This window comes from Haliotis asinina, chromosome 9 (assembly GCF_037392515.1).
Source record: "Haliotis asinina isolate JCU_RB_2024 chromosome 9, JCU_Hal_asi_v2, whole genome shotgun sequence".
NCBI classification, from domain to species: domain Eukaryota; kingdom Metazoa; phylum Mollusca; class Gastropoda; order Lepetellida; family Haliotidae; genus Haliotis; species Haliotis asinina.
Window position 1 is genome coordinate 24160334 of NC_090288.1, and position 17479 is coordinate 24177812.

Sequence of the window (17479 nt, forward strand, 5' to 3'; positions counted from 1 at the left end):
GGAGTAAGATCGAAGACAAACATCGCTCTCGACTTTGGCATTCCGAAATCAACACTCAGTTCCATTATTAAGAATCGCTACTCGATACTGGCAGCATGTTTTTTAAATGCTGACGCAGTTAAGTGTTATATTGTTGAAATTGTTGTGATTGTTAAACATGTTCTAGATAATGTATTTGAACAATGAAATCAGAATTTTAATGTCAATGTACAAGAATAAAAATATGTAGCTCATGTATATACGTGTCTCTTCATCTCTATAAGCCAATATGGCGGTCAAACGTGAATAACGAACAACGGATATAGCGAACTATATCCCTTGGTCCCTTGGAGTTCGTTATATCTGTGTTCTACTGTATTTTCGAAAAAACAGAAGATGTTCAGGTTTTATCCTTAAACATCCAAAATGATCAGTCACCAAAGTACCACAGGACTGATATGTCCAGTAAGTTTTGCTAAGATTTAGTCAATGACTTGAGAGTTCTGACTACATTACCGTCCGTTTGAGTCAGAAACGAACTGATGAATTGCAAATTTCATCATTGAACAAATTTGCCACATAAATATAAATATTACACATGCTTATCTATTACTGACAGCTCTACCCAACAGCTTTCTGATACTTGAAGATTTTCCGGACTCCACCTAAAAAGATGTTTAAGAATCTATTATCACTGAAAATGCAAAACGGAACAGACACTATCTTGTCGTGCACAGGATACACATGCCTGATGAAAAAATGAAGTTGCATGCTGACGTGAAACAGTTGATGAGTACGATTTTTTCTGTGCTAAAGCTGAAAGGGGCAAACCATTTTATGCCATTAATAAATTCCCTGAACGGGCATCAAAGCTTTAGAAGTATCAGCATGTTCTGGAACAAACACATTGTGAGGGTGATGCGAAGCAGGTAGGTGTCGTATCAGAATCACACAAATTAAAACATTTGGACAAATTTCAAAAGAACCTTTCAAGACAGTCTATCAACAAGCTCTATTCTGAAAACAAATACATGTTGCTGAAAATTTTTAAAAAGCATTTGAATCAAGAAGACAACCTCAGAGTATCAATGTACACACTCTGGCGACTCTTACACTCTTTTGGGCACCGTTATAAAAAATTTCTGTGGAGAATAGGTCAGTACTTTGTGAACGCCCTGATATTGTTTGCTTGAGAATTTGTTTTTCACAGAGTAATAAAGAAGAAGCGCAAGGAAGGGTTCGAGCCAGTGTGCCTGGACGAGACCTGGGCCAATGCCTCACACTCTGCCAGCAGTCAGTGGGTACCCAATGGGGGTGATACGGGGTCACACAGAAAGCTGCCTCTAGGGAATGAAGAGAGACTAATCATTCTCCATGCTGGTTGCTCCAGCAAAGGCTTTCTCCTTGGCTGCGACTTAGTATTCAGGGCAAAGTCCATAAATAACATAATACCATTCTGAGATGAATGGTGCTGTTTTCCTCGAATGGGTTAAAAACAAGTTGGTACCAGCTTAAGTTGTGACTATGACACTACAACGTACGAGAAACCAACAGATCTCCTGGAATAGATCTTATGATGTCCCCTGCCATGACTGGCTTTTCTGTTTCTGCTTTTTCACCAGTCTGTTTCTGATTCTAATGGACTGTACCTTCATTTTCAGTGGAAATCCATTTTGAAAAATAGAGGCTATGTTCCCTGCTGCTCAAGATAGAAATATTCATAACACTAACACATTACACATTCACTACTTTCTATGTTTTGGCCCCATACAAGATGCCTGAAAAGGCTGGTGTTTCCAAAATCACCCAATGTAGGTTGTCGACAAAACTGAATACAATGGGTGCAATGTTCGAAAAGTGGTCAAAGTGTTGTGGTGACCTGGGAATTAGGTCAAGGCAAATTTGAAGACATTGGGTACAACAGTTCATGAGGTATCGCGTGAACAAGAATTGGGATGTACATACGTACAGACAGACGCTGATAAATACACTGTCAACCCATTCAGCATTGCAGCGAGGACAATAAATCCCCAAAAGGTACCAGTTTAGCAAACTTCAACATAAAATAGTAATTAGGTTTGACAGTTTTGTTCCAGAGAAGGTTGGCTCGTTGATTGGTGGTTAAAACCACAGTAATATTCCAGCTATATGGCAGTTGTCTCTGAATGGGGCTTTTCCTATTAATCATTTCCGATCAGTGAGAGATCTCATGTCAAGTGGGAGTACTTTTAGAAAAGCATACAATATCAACAAGAAAACAAAGCCATCAATTTTTCTACCAATGGCAAAATACTCTTCATGAATATAGATCACTACACTAACCTTTTCATAGATGTGAATGATGACTGTAACTTGTGACTTCTCATTATCTATAGCTGTCAGTAAGTCACCTTCTGATAATGAAAGGACTTTTCCAAACACTGGCCTGAAAAGTAGAACAAGAAATGTTTTCAGATTTGTGTTGAAAAAGTATAGGTAAAAGTATACGTTACCAACAAATTGGTTCAATAGGTATAATATACCAGTGAACCAATCATACTTTGATCATTAGGAACATTCCAAAAGTGATGAAAATAGAGTTAGCCACTGAGTACAGAAACTGGAAATATTTACTTAAAATGGTACATTGACAAATACTTTTCCTTTCTCATATTACACACTTTCTCTTAATCTTACGACCAGGTAGTGGAAATGACCATACACAAAGCCTCTTTCTTTGACATCTCGCCCAAACACATCCTAGCTCCATCTAATGTTGTTGGCAGGTTGCTCACGTAATGCATTGAGCATGGTCAGTTGTAGGCTCACTCGAGATGGGTTGCTCCATGAAACTCCTTGGCATTACTCATACCATACTCGTAGAAATTGGAAAGGTTCTGACTTATCATGCCAAAGGGAAAATGCAGAAAATGGAACAGAAACGAAACACACCTCTCACTTTTGAGTCTGTAATGTTTCCATGGAAAGCGAGAAAATGATAAATCACAAGATCCTGTACGTGCTGACTGGTATATCTACTAAGTTTGCAGAAAAATATCGCATGGTTTTTGAGTTGTGCTCTGGAAACGAAGCCCATCCCTCCATTTTCCATCCTCGATATCTCCAGGGTATACGTTCTGAAAAGTCTCCACTATACCCTGAAGGCATCTACGGCTCTGCCCGATAAATTTATTACCTCCCTTGACTGACTTTTTATCCAGTCAGGTGTCTACGCTGGGAAGTTGAGCGAACCAATCACAACTCACTCTTGCTTTTTAAATTATCTAACCGATTAAACTTGGCAAACAAACCATGCAGAGGTTCTCTGAAAGAGGTAGATGGGGTTCTTGCATATGTATTTAAAAAGTTTCGGACCTATAAATTTGTCTGTATGATTTCCCCAAATTGTGAGTCGCACGGCGAGCAAACCTTCTCAGTTGCGACTGCTGCTTTTGTTGACACTGGCAAGCTCGGTCATAACGGCGGCCGAGCTGATTGGCTACTGCCAGAATGCGGAGCCAGCAAAGGGAGGTAATAAAAATATTGGGCCGCCTCCAGGGTATAGTGGAGACTTTTCGGAACGTATACCCTGGAGATATCGAGGATGTCCATTTTCAGACTTAGTCTGAAACGTTTTCATGGAAACCGAGAAAATGATAAATCACAAAAACCTGTATGAGCAAAAAGGCACCACTTTGCGATCTTCCACACATACCTACCAAGTTTTGTTGAAAGATATTACAAAGTGTTTGAGATGTGCTCCAGAAACAAAACACAACTCTCATGTTTGAGACAAAGTCTGAAACGTTTGCATGGAAACCAAGAAAATAATAAATCACAAAAACCTGTAAATAGCAAAAGGCACCACTTTAGGTTCTGACTGATATACCAACACCCACCCCCCCTCCCCAAAAAATATTGAACGGTTTTTCAGTTATGCTCCAGAAACAAAGCCCATCCCTCTAGTTTCAGTGTAAGTCCCAACTGTTTCCACAGAGGCCAAGAAAATAATAAATCACAAAAGCTAATAAATAGCAAAAGGCACCACTTTAGGTTCTGACTGATATATCTACCAAGTTTTGCAGAAAAACATTGAATGATTTTTTAGTTCTGCTCTGGAAATGAAGCCAATCTCTCGACCCAACACAAAAGTACAAGAAACTGTACTTAATGAGTACTGCAGACATCTGACAATGTGCCAGTAAAACCATCACCTACTAACAGTGGAATCTTCGAATGATAAGCAGTTAAACAGGGATCTAAGGAAGAAATAGTTGTTTACTCTGTGCCCAAATTACAGACCTTAGGTTCAACTATCCATGATATATTTTTTCACTTTAACTTGTAAGGGAAACTGAGAACTCTCACAATACGTCACACACAGTGGTGCGACAAGAAGAAGAATGATCACTCTGAGGTAGTCACATGGGTAGACAGGGGGACATGCTGTATGCTCATGATGGAACTAGGGACCTGGGGCGGTATTCTATAAAAGTCTTAAGTCCTAAAAAAACTTAAGTCTATAAAAATGACTTAAGGTTTTTTTTGAAAAACTTAAGTTTTGTCTTAAATCACTTCTTTATTCTTAGTCATATTCAATAAAAGTTTTAGACTTAAGTCTTGTTGTTTTTTGACTTAGTTCTTAAGCCTGCACCCATGTAGGCATATATATAGGATTTCAACTTAAGTCTAACCAAAATGGCAGCCGCACAACGTGTATATTTACCAAGATCCAACAGATTCAATGATATGAATGACGAGGAACTACTTAGAAGATACAGACTGAATCAACAAGGTATTAGGTTTTTATTGCAACTTATTGGAGCACAAATACATCCACTGACTGGACGGAATCATGCTATTGATGCAACAACAAAGCTCTTAGTAACTTTGAGGTTTCTGGCAACAGGCAAGTTTCAATTGTGTAATGGGGATGATCACGGGTTGAGTCAACCGAGCGTTTCACGTGCGATATACACGACTGTTGAAGCCTTGTCCGCCCCTGCCATGGTGGCACGGTTTATACATTTTCCCAGTCCCGCAGAGTGTCAACGCAACAAGGTGGAGTTTCACCGGACGGCGAACTTCCCAGGGGTGATCGGCGTCATTGACGGCACACATATACAAATACAGGCACCAACTGTAAATGAGGAAGTTTACGTCAATCGACATCACTGACCACAGCATAAACACACAGGTACTTTCTTCACACATTCATATATTTGTGTTCTCAAAGCTTATTTCCAAAAAATCTCACAAAAGTTTGAATCGTCGATTGGTTGTAAGAAATTTGTAATCTTGTTTCTGTGGATTTGTATTTGTCAGGTAGTATTTGATCCCTTCGACCGTATCATTGACATCGTGGCACGCTGGCCTGGGTCCACACACGACTCAAGAATCCTCTCTCAGCGAGGCCTCTTCCGTTTAATGGAGAGCAACAACTTGCCAGCTGGGTGTCACCTTCTCGGTGATAGTGGTTATCCGTCTAAACGTTGGCTGCTTACTCCATTCCTTCGTCCAGAACCCGGCAGTCAGGCACGCTACAACCGGTAAGAACTATCCACAAAATGTTGGAGTAACCTCCCTTGCTAGTTTGTAAAAACTTGCGATCATAATTGGATACAACATAATACGGAAAAAAAATAACCAAATTAAACCTTTGCGTTACATGCAAGTATATATCCAACAGATGATCATATTTATTATCATAATCATTTGAATAATAATAATAATATAAATTCAATGATTTGATAATAATGTGTTTCAATGAAGAACATTCATTTGGCACTGACACAAAACACTGATCAGATCACATCAAAGTAATTTGTATCTATCTTCAACTTTTTCTAGTTTTTTTTTATGATAATGCACATTCTGACAATAATATACCTGAATTTTTTTCAGTAAAATTGAATTCAAATAACATAAGAAGATTAAGGAACCCAAACTCTTAAATATCTACTTAACACCTATCAATTCATGCTTCTCTTCTGTAAAGCTGTGTGAACTATTTCCTTTCCCAATGTTGCTACAGTGCCACTGAGCATCTCTATGGAGCATATTAGGCACCAAATAAATACAATAATATCATTATTAACCCCATTCATGTTTTTTTTTTTTTTTTTTAAACTGGTGTGAACCAAAGTTATTTTGATATATTTTGATATTAAGACAATTATTTTCAGAGCACACAAGATCACAAGGAGTTGTGTTGAGCGTGGAATTGGCCAACTGAAGCGCAGATTTGGAGTCCTTCATGGTGAAATCAGACAATCCCCAGAGAGAACTTGCAAGGTAAAAATGAGAAGCTAAATGAAGGGATACAAATATGTCATTGAGAAATCACTCAGTTTAGTAATATCATGTAAGTGGCTGTAATAAGATGTGCCATGTTCATTGGAGATTTTGCCATTGTGTCATTTCATGTGTTTCAGATCATTATGGCCAGCGCTGTTTTGCATAATATTTGCAAGGAACGTAATATTCCAATTCCACCAGCTGATGGTATACCACAGCAACAACAGCGCAATGCAGCCGCAGCACCAGCAGTCCTGCCTCCACAAGGTTTGATGGGAGTTCGGTACAGGGAGCAGTTTGAAAGGACTCACTTTCCATGTAAGTCTGATGACATATGTTACTGATTGACTGAAGCAACTATCAAAATTATTTCCAACATTTATTAGGACTGGTAGAAAGGATTAGTTTCTGAAACCAACCCAATTTTCTACAATACAGTATCAATAAGAACAGAACACATGATGCATCCCGGTATATTCTAACAATATACTAATTGCAGTGTTGAGTTATATTACATATAGCAGTTTATAAATAACCAACATGGTAACATGAGAACAATGAGCACTGTTCACACACTACAGTAAAGTGTATAAATCAATGCTTATTGATAGAGCTATGTAATCATAAGTATAATTGAAACAAGTGTAGAATTGAACAAAGCTTACATACCTCTACTTCCCATGTACTAATTAGACTAACAATTTATGGACACATTATTTTTCCTGTGGAAACCTGACTTAAAATTGAAATAGACTGTCTCATGTTGCACACACTTTGCAAGTAAATAGTCATGTTTCCATGGAAACAGTAAAAAATATCCCAAATTTTGAAAAAAAACCCCAACTTTCAAATAGCAAAAGGCACATCTGTTGGTAATGATTAACATGTATGTGAAGTTTGGTGAACCTAACATGTAAACTTTCAGAGATATGCTCAGGTCCAAATTTTGGGATGGAAGGATGGACGGACAGAGTGAACTCTATATACCCCCCTTACTCTGTAGAGCGGGTATAATTTACACCCTAAACATCAGACTATTAAAGTCTGTCATAAGATCATGCAATTACATTACAATTAATAAATAATTCCTTTGATGTGAAATAGTTTAACAGATTACGATTATGGCATCATAAGAAGAATTCATTCAAAGGGTTAATAAATATCATCCATTGAAAAACTCAATATAATTGTTTGCATTGCAATACATTCTAGGATTCATCCAGATGATTCATGTAGGTAAAAGCAAAATTTCCTATGTTAACAGTCAAGGTTGACTTGTTTTCATTTTTCTGTGCAAAATGGCATCAAGTGTTAAGTGGATCAGACTGAGTTCTAGCACTTTAGAATTATGCTAATATTACCCATGTTTAAGCCTCAAGTTATTCGATTTCAAACATATTCCATATGTACAATCTTTAAATAGCAGCATCATAACAAGCCATAAAACTATAAAAAATTGAAACGTTTGATATAAAAAAAGGGGCTCAACCTCACCCCATGGTTAATTTAACCACATACATGTATATCATCTTAAACATCAACACCAGTCTTACGAAGATCACAATTCCCCCTGGCCCTGAAAATCATGTACCGGAAATAAGATGCAATTTATTCCAAAACTGAAGTAGATTATCAGTGGACATCATCTTTCAAGTGTACAGATAACATTTGGTCATATCAGTCGTAACAATATTGGATAACATTAAAAGTAAAGCCTCCAAATATGCGAAAATGTCAGATGCAAGTCATGAAATATGCCATAATTTCAGAGTAAGATAATGTCTTGTACCAACAATTCAAGTGAAAGAAAATCCAAGGTGTTGTTTTCCAGTATTCTGACTGTTCATTAAGTTTGTATTCATTGGTTGTCATTAGCTCTTAAAATTACACAAGAGATGTCTACCTTTGACATAACAATGATAACATACACAATTTTGTATTTTAGGGATAAGTCACACGCAACAACAATTTCATAACAGCAATACTTGTGCTGGTTAAAGATTGTTCTGTATATTTGGAACTAGTAAAATACACTGATGTGGGATATGTGAAAAGCTATTCTTCCAATTTCCTGATTTTTGACTGAAGATAAATTTTCTGTAATTTCAGAACCTCAATTTCCAGTAACAACTTCTCTTTTTCCAAAACTGCTGAGGAAGTAGCTGATGTGCAGACTGATGTGCAGGCTGATGCTGATGTTGATGGTGATGCCAATGATGGCTCTAACTCTCTGAAACATAAACGTATATCATCAATATTGTATTCGTTTTAATACATATGCTTTTCAATTCCTGTTTTCTGTTCTTATTTTATATCTTAAAAGAAGGTTTTAACTAATTTCTAATTTTAAATTATGACTTGACACAGTCAGTCATGCATGTAGCCTGGTGAACTCATATAATACTATCAATAACTTATTACCTACTTTTCGAAGGATTGGTCTAGCTGAAGGAGCTGTATGAAGCTTGAATCCATTGACATTGGCCCAATCCCTGTTAGGACAGTGTTATCCCTGCCAAGACAGTCCACCACTGCCTCTGTGACAGGGCTTATAGGTGTTGGGGGTGGTCCACCGCCTGAAAATATAGTCAGACTTACTTTGAATTAATTATGCTACTATAACATACCGCATTGGTGAGATTAAAAATATTACACAATCAACCCACAGTCACCTGCTCATATGAAATATAGATGATCAATTTTATTCATGGCAATGAACAGATTTACCTCACACAAAACTGAAAGTTGATGTTTTTGTGATTTTATAATTCATACACAATGGTGTGATATTATACTACTTTAGGTTTTCTCCTGTGCTTTTAAAATACTTACATAACTGAAAGAAAGTCGGATTTATTATGGTGAGTAAAATTGTTATGGTCAGTGGGAAAATTTTGGGTCAGTAGAGACATGGGAACCCCAAGAATTTTTTTAGGCCTTATCCCAGATATATTACTCTTTGTAGGAAATAAAATCTAAAAATTACCGGTTGCAGTTGTTGAATTCTTGAATGTGCTGTAAGCACTTTTTCCTGCACTCTTCAGATTCTTCCATTTCTTAATGACCTCCTCTTTGCTTCTTTGTTGGTGACCATTTGCATTGAGGGTGTCTGTGATTTTCTAAGACAAAAATTGGTTCACATTTGGATTAATATTACCTGGATCCTTGGTTTGAAAATAATAAATTTGGTTTTGGCATTCTTCTGTTTCAGGAGAGAACATGACAATTTTCAAATTAATGTAAAAGTAATTTTTCATTTTGATTAATGATTTCTCTGATTTAGTATTTGTGTACCATTACTCAGGGACATTATAAGTTGAAGCAAACGACTTTTGGTCTGTAGAAAAGAATGTATGGAAATTTCTGTAAATAAACAATCATTACTGACAGCATAATACTTTATATTACAAGGAGGGAATTGGTGCAAATCAACCATTTTTAAAAAAATCAGTTTACACAAAAATTGATAAAATGCATTAAATGGTGCTCGTAAATTTTTATACTAATTGATGATGTTGAAGGTTCGTATATATTTCCTATTGTACAATGTACCATCAATTCATGAGGTAATTATACATAATTACGTCTTATCAAATTTATCCTGATAAGACGTTCTTTAACGTGTTGAATGCACTCACCTGCCACGCCTCATGTCGGTTTGCCGAAGTCACACCCGGTCCGAATCTCCCCTCTATTACAGTCTTCCTCTCCTTCACTAATTCTGCTAACAGCAGACATTCTTCTTTATGCCAGTTGGGTTTTCTTTTCTTGCTAGCATCGGTCTCGGCCATGATTTCTTGTCGTCTGCGTTCCGATGACAGAAGGGAATCCCCGCTTGACGTCACTTTTTATTTTCTTGCATTAAAGAGTTCCACCTGAAGTTTTCCGTTGCTGGTATTTTCCCACTAGCAACGATGCGCACACACCGCGGCCAAGAACTTAAGTTTATGATCGACTTAACCTCCGACTCAGCTAAGTTTTTGACTAAGTCACTTTATGAATACGAACTTAAGTTTCTGACTTAGCTAAGTCAATTTTTGAAAACTTAAGACAAAACTTAAGAGAAATCTTAGACTTTTTTAGAATACCGCCCCTGGGGCAGTATTCATAAAAGAACTTAAGTCAGAAAAAAACTTAAGTTTTTCACTCTTTCTGACTTAAGTTTTGTGATTTTACTTAAGTCATATTCATAAAGCAGCTTAGACTTAAGTTTTGGCAATTTCTGACTTAAATCTTAAGACCGGGCAGGGGTTGGCTTAACTAGAAGGTGTTTGACTTAAGTCAGTAAACAACATGGCTGCCTTAGCGAGGAGGCGTCGTTGATTTCAACAAAGAAGGCCACGTCTCGTTGAATACCAGTGATGAAGAACTAATTCGGCGATACCGTTTGATGGGAATGGCATTAGATTCGTTGCCAGTCTAATAGCGCCAGACGTAGAGCCCACAACCACCCGTTACCACGCACTGGATGCCACACAAGACAGTCATCACACTGAGGTATTTTGTCACCGGAAAATTTCAGTTGTGTAATGCGGACGACCAAGGTGTCAGCCAGCCAACTATTTCCAGAGTTGTGAATGACTGCATACGAAGTTTGTCATCTGACAGGATTGTCAAACAGTTCGTTTGCTTCCCCCTGCAACTTCGTGACATCAGGCGTGACCAGTCAAACTTTTATCAGATTGCACACTTTCCCGTAGTGGTGGGGATGATCGACGGAACACACGTTCAGATTCAAGCTCCAACAGAAAACGAAAATGAGTTTGTAAACCGGCATAATTACCACAGCATCAATACACAGATCGCTTTTGATAGCGAAGATAAGATAATTGACGTTGTCGCTCGGTGGTCTGGATCGACACACGACTCACGCATATTGACTAACAGCGGTCTCTACCAGTTATTCGACCGAGGTGTTGTTCCCATCGGATGTCACCTTCTCGGTGACAGTTGTTACCCCTGTAACAAGTGGCTACTAACCCCTTTCCTAAGACCATTGGCTGGACCACAAACAAACTACAACAGGTACGTCAACTTCCGTGTACAGTTGCTAATTGCAACATAGAGTGGTGTCCCTTGTATTTACCTCTCATAAACATTGGGGACTCATTGTCATTAATTATTATAGTGCATAATCGTTGTTACATTTAGTCTGGATAACCGAAGCGGTACGAAAAAATACAAAAACAGTGTAAGTAACATGCGAAATTTTTATAAGGATATAAGAATTACGAATATAAAATGATGCATATAAATAATATAACCGTAATCAGGATGTAGGCTCTTTATGAGTGTGCTGAATAATACTAGGAATTATTTTTCCAAAAACATAATAATCCACCAAAATAAACTATGTTAATGAATTACTAGTTATTTTTAATTTTCAGAGTTACTTACTGAATAAATGGCAGTTTACATGGTAAGACAAACAATTCTTGAAGTGCTGCAGATTTATGTACAGGCTTACTCTATTATGTTTTTTTCATAACCCAGATCACATAAAAGAATAAGGAGCCCAGATGAAAGGGCAATTGGCCAACTCAAGCGCAGATTTCCTGTTCTTCAAGGGGAAATCAGGTTAAAACCTGATAAGGCTTGCAAGGTAAGAAAAATATAATCAACAACAGTTATGTCTTTAGCACACTTTACTTGCTTCAAAAATTATACAAAAAAATGACAAGGTAACAAAGCTGAATGGCAAAACTATGAAGAAGAAATTACAGTTTTGCAGGATGTATGATTAATTGCATGAGGATCATTCATCAAACTGTTTAAAGTATGTACAAGTATTGTACATGTGAAAAGCTGCAGTTTGGTGTAACTTTTTTATAAGGAAATGGCATTTTTCACAGCTAGAGTCTAATCATTTATTGAACACATGTCAATAATCTTTTCAATGTTACAAATCTGTTTCACAATACATCAATTCATATGTTTTCACAATACATCAATTCATATGTAAACAGTTATTTCAACAATATGTATTACTTTGCAAAATATATTTTTGAACAGTTGACTGAAGTATGTGGCTACATTTACACTAGTGATTCTAAACTTTTGATGGGTAGCATATGTATAGAATAGTTCATCATCTCAAAATATATATTGCCTGGCTTTGCCTTAACTGACTTTTGAATGTAATTTCATTTATCCCTAACTATATCAGGTGATCATAGCATGTGCTGTCCTACACAACATATGCAAGGACAGAAAAAGTACCACCCACAGATGGGAATGATGGATCTGGGACCCACTGTCGCTCCAACAGTGTGTCACCAACAGTGTGTCATCGCATTTATGCACAAGTTATGTGATCATGTTCTAAACAAAAGGTACTTCGTATCATTCATGTTTACCTTTCATCAGTTGGTACAAAGTCAAGTACCTGCAGCATTGTTGAGTCAAGTGACCCAGGCACTCCTGTCAGTGCCACATTGTCCTGGCCTAAAATATCAATGACAGCATTGGTCACTGGGCTGACTGGTGTTGGGGCTGGTCCACCTCCTATATTAAAATTTAATCACAATCATTAATGTGATATATTTTATGTAAAATAACTTCATATATATATCCATTGGAATAAGAAAATAGGACAATCACTGTTCCATTTGGTTCTGGATCACATTTTTAAAAAAAATATTACCCTTCATAAAAGAAATACAACTACAAATATGCAGAGAAGATTGTTACTGAATATTCATCCATCAGTAATAACTTCTTTATCAACACAACTGGCATAAGACTGATCGTTATCATTTAACACCTGTGACACATATACAGTATTTATGAACTGAAGTTGGTTACTTGCCTGTTCCTTTAGTCATTCTGCTGAAGTCCGAATATTTTTGTTTTGACAGACTCTTTATGTTCTTCCACTTTTTTTCTACCTCTTCCTTAGTTCTTGGATGCAAACCAGAAGAGTTCAGGGTTGCTGTAATAACCTGTTGATTTGAATGAAAACTGTCATCCTTTATTATGATATATATGTGTTACTATCTGCTTATGAATTGCTGTCTCACAGCCAAAACATGTTTGAAATCAAATTACTGTTTTACTGTTGTGAACAAGTAAGAGGCAGTGCATTTGGGAGAAAGCATATCCTATTCTTAAATTTTCCATACATTCTTGGCATTGTTTTAAAGTTCATAAATCGATCCAAAACTTTTGATGGTAATACTTTAACAGGTATCACTTAAAGCTTTCACATTAAATTTTAGTCCCAGTTCTGCAGGCAGTGAATTGTCAGTAGATAAAACAATCAAAACATTTACAATTATTCAAGATAATATGTGCTGTAGCCTCATCAAATTATTTGTTTGAGATCATGTTCACTTTGAAAACATTTTCCGTTTATGCATGTTCCTTTCCTTCGTCGTGTGACCTTGGCTAATCATCAGTCTATTTTGGCTGTATTTTTCTCCAGTGTTTGATGAATATTTGTTTGTTTCATAAGACTAGCGTCGTAAATCAGGATAGAAAAGGGAAAATCGTACATCTCCAAGGCTTACATATAATTCAAAACAAATAAGATCTATGTGTGGCACGTAGTCTAAGGCATTTCTGTATTCATGACTACAATTTGACAGTCGGACTGAATGTTTACATTACCTGCCACACCTCTTGCCGCTTCGCCGATGTCACACCCGGACCAAACTTTCCTTCCAGCACACTGGCGTTTGTTTTGACGAGTTCGGTCAAAAGCAGTACTTCATCTTTGTTCCAGTTAGGTTTTCTCCTCTTTGCTTCTGCCTCCGACATTCTCTTTGACAATGTTTAAATACCGCAAGCGCAGAACCCTCACTGTGTCGTCTGCCATAAATAACCATCGGGAAATCCCCAAAAAGCGATTTTCACACCTTTTTGTGAAAGAGTTCCAAAGTCCAAAGTCTAAAAATAACTCGGAATCACCCTGGTGATCACGCGGGTACACACTATGGAAAAAACATAGTTTGTCTTTGGAAACTTAGCTAAGTCTCTGACTAAGTTGCTTTATGAATATCAACTTAAGTCTCAGACTTAGCTAAGTCAGTTTTCAAAAACTTAAGTTACGACTTAGGAAAAATCTTAGTTTCTTTATGAATACCGCCCCTGTTCTATAAGGAGAACAGTCTGAGGGACACAGGCGTATGGACAAGAGAGGCCTACAGGAAAAGTTCTAATTCTTTCCACTGAGTGTCGTAGAGAGATAGGGAAGTGCAAATCGTGAGATAGGATAAGTCTATAAATGAACTGATAATGAAGTATGGAAACCACAGTGGGCCAGTGATAATTCATGAAAAGCAACTCACAGATTATCTATTCTGGTGATGGACCAGAAACTTTGAAATAATTTCCTTAATCTTACCTGTTCTCTAGCATTTTCTTCATCTCTTCCATTCTACGTTGACGATATTGCTGCAGAAATTCATCCTCCAACTCTGTGAGCTCTTCAAAAGACATTTCATCCTTGGTCTGTTCAGAGTCATCATTAAGCTGTGGTAAGTGAAGAAAAGTTTCAAAACATTTTACAGTTAAATAAACAAGAGTCATTAGATGATGACATATCCCCCCGGACCCCACATATTTGAAAAGACAAATCAGCTGACAGTTACTTGATGTTTTCTTAGATTAAGTTAGAATCGTTTCCATGGAAGTCATGAAAAATGTAAATGCCATATATCTGTAAACAGCAAAAGGCATCACTTCAAGATCTGTCTCATATATTTGCCAAGATCTGTTGAAAGATATGAAATAGTCTCCCCTACATATCTGCCAAGTTTCGCAGAAATATGTTTAGAAGTTTTTGAGTTGTGCTCCAGAAACGAAGCCCATACCTCCATTCTGAGACTAAGTCCGAAATGTTTCCATGAAACTAGGAAAATGATAAATCACAAAAACCTGTAAATAGCAAAAGGCACCAAGCTGGGGTCTGCCACATATATCTACGAAGTTTTTCTGACAGATATTAGGAAATTGGAAGACGGATACAGACAGCTGCTCCACCTCAAATCCTTAGGGATTTGGAAGCCATATTGGTCAAGGAATGGAATCAAATTCCCCAAGCCCTCTTTCTGACACTTGCTGACTAAATGAGACTTGGTTGCGCTGCCTGCATTGCAGCAAATGGAGGTCACAGGTGCCACTGACTGACATGCTGTTTCATGACATTTTTGGCGTGTCAGGGTGCAGTGATAACAAATGCTTTTACAGTAAACTTGAGAGTTGTTTTCACAAGAGATCCCGACTCATTTCTTTACAATCACTTGTCTATTGTTTCTTCATAGTCTCAAGATTGTGGGTTCCACAAATTAAGTCATTTTTAAATCAACTTGCAACTTCTTTTGCGCTTCAGTATATATCACAACCTGCATCACATCAGTTGACAGCTTACTCCTTGCATACACATAAGCAGTGAAACTCAGAAACAAAGAACCCTTTTCAAGTCATGTTTGTCTGCATGTGAGGCTACTGATCCAAGAACAATACACAGTAACAGCAGTAAGAAATCAAACTGGTTCACAGGGACAGCAAAGATGCATTCATGTTGGATGTTGGTTAGAAATTGCTTAAGAATTCAACTCCTATCTACTAACTTTTGGCTTGAATATAGATTTACTGAACTAACTGAAACGTTATAATGAGAATCTCAGCAAGTTCATGCTGGACAATAATTTGGTGATGCACCAGTGGCTGTTGTCTTGTGATAATGTTCATAGACACTGTAGTGCAGTGTTTACGTGCATTCAATTGTTTCTACAAAGATTCAGTCCAGGGCAGTGGTGTCCTGTGACAATTCATGGGCCACTGATACAATAAATTGATACTAAGTTTTACATTATTGAATATCCAGGTATGATACTTCAAATGGTAATGATACATTAATGTTTAACTTTGACTGAATATTGTTGGATCGTGGTATCCGTCAAGAAAAAAACAAAAGACTTTTGTTTTTATGACTAAAACATATGCGTACTTAGTTTCCCTTCATAAGTATAGTATTCCCAGAAATTATTGAGAATCATGTTGCGTCATGTAACTCATTACGTTTATTAACTTCTGGCGTTTTACTTACATAAACATGTTAAAACATCATCCTTTTACAGTCTCAGTCTTGTCTTAGTACTTTGTTAGACCTCCTCGCTCAGCAATGCATGCCTGAATACGCCTAGGCACACTACCCATCAAAGTTTGTAGGTAATCGTGTGACAGGGTATCCCAATATTGGACCACCTCGGCCTTCATATCTTCAATATTTCTCAGTCCCTTTTGGTTTATTCTGTCCTTCATGACTCCCCACACATTCTCAGTTGGGTTTAGGTCTGGGCTGTAACTGGGCCAGTCTAAAACTTGAACATTTTCGCCCGACAACCACTGTTTTGTGTAGCGCGCAGTGTGTTTTGGGTCATTATCATGCTGGAAAATCCAATCATCTTCATACAATGTTTGTGCTGTCGGAAGAGGGTGACCATTTAGAATGTCAACGTATCTTTCTTTTGTCAAGTTTCCCGTGAAAACACACAATGGCGTCACTCCGCGAGCCGATATGCCACCCCACATGTGAAACTTCGGGCTTTGTTTTGGTCGCTGGTAGATAGGTTTGACAGTATCTTTGGTCCAAATTTTCACACAATTAGGGAAAAGCCAAACAGAACTTTCATCCGAAAAGAAAACATTATCCCAATCTTGATTTTCATGAGCCTGACACCAGTTTAAACGTTTTTCCTTTTGTGCATCTTTCATCAACGGTGAGGGAATTCCACGTTTTTTCACCCAATTAAGTCTCTGTAATTCCTGCCTAACTGTTTCATTGCATACCTGAGGACTTCCTCTGCTAATCATTTCATTTCTGATGTTCTCAACACTTTTCAATTTGCCCCTACTCACAATCTGCCCAAGTCTTTGGCGATCCACAACACTGAATTTCCTAGGCCGACCTGCCCCTGCTTTGTGCTCTATCCCAGTTCCTGTTTGAAAATTCTTCAAAGTTCTGTAAACTGTAGACAGAGGAATACCATGTCTACAAGCTAACACTTTAGCATCAGCCTCACCCCTTTCAAAATCATCTAGAATGAGCTTTCTTTTCTCTCTTGCTGTAAATTCTGCCATGTCAACTCAGGAAGCTGTCTGCTCAGACAAGGGAGATAACTCTTGATGTAATGAGCTGCCTTCTAAGCCTTCAAGAGTTGTCTCCCTTATTTAGTATGCTTAGTGTATAGTGAAAGCCCTTTTTCCAATCTTAGCATCA

The 17479-nt window shown here is 37.5% G+C and overlaps 2 protein-coding genes across 7 annotated transcripts in view; both read right to left on the reverse strand.

Moving 5' to 3' along the window:
* Nucleotides 1-17479, reverse strand: part of LOC137295790 (phosducin-like protein) — a 94024-nt gene that overhangs the window by 14238 nt on the left and 62307 nt on the right. For all 6 annotated transcript variants that reach the window (XM_067827336.1, XM_067827335.1, XM_067827338.1 and 3 more), the window contains 2 exons: nt 14600-14727; nt 2302-2404 (listed from right to left, as the gene is read on the reverse strand). In XM_067827336.1, the coding sequence (XP_067683437.1) occupies nt 2302-2404; nt 14600-14727 (231 nt within the window). The remainder of the gene's footprint in view (nt 1-2301; nt 2405-14599; nt 14728-17479) is intronic.
* LOC137296424 (uncharacterized) lies at nt 8302-14013 on the reverse strand. The gene is made up of 7 exons (XM_067828219.1): nt 13864-14013; nt 13064-13196; nt 12612-12759; nt 9894-10059; nt 9242-9374; nt 8681-8831; nt 8302-8485 (listed from the first exon to the last, which is right to left on the reverse strand). Exons 1-7 carry the CDS (start codon nt 14011-14013, stop codon nt 8311-8313), a joined length of 1056 nt encoding a protein of 351 aa, XP_067684320.1. The 3' UTR covers nt 8302-8310.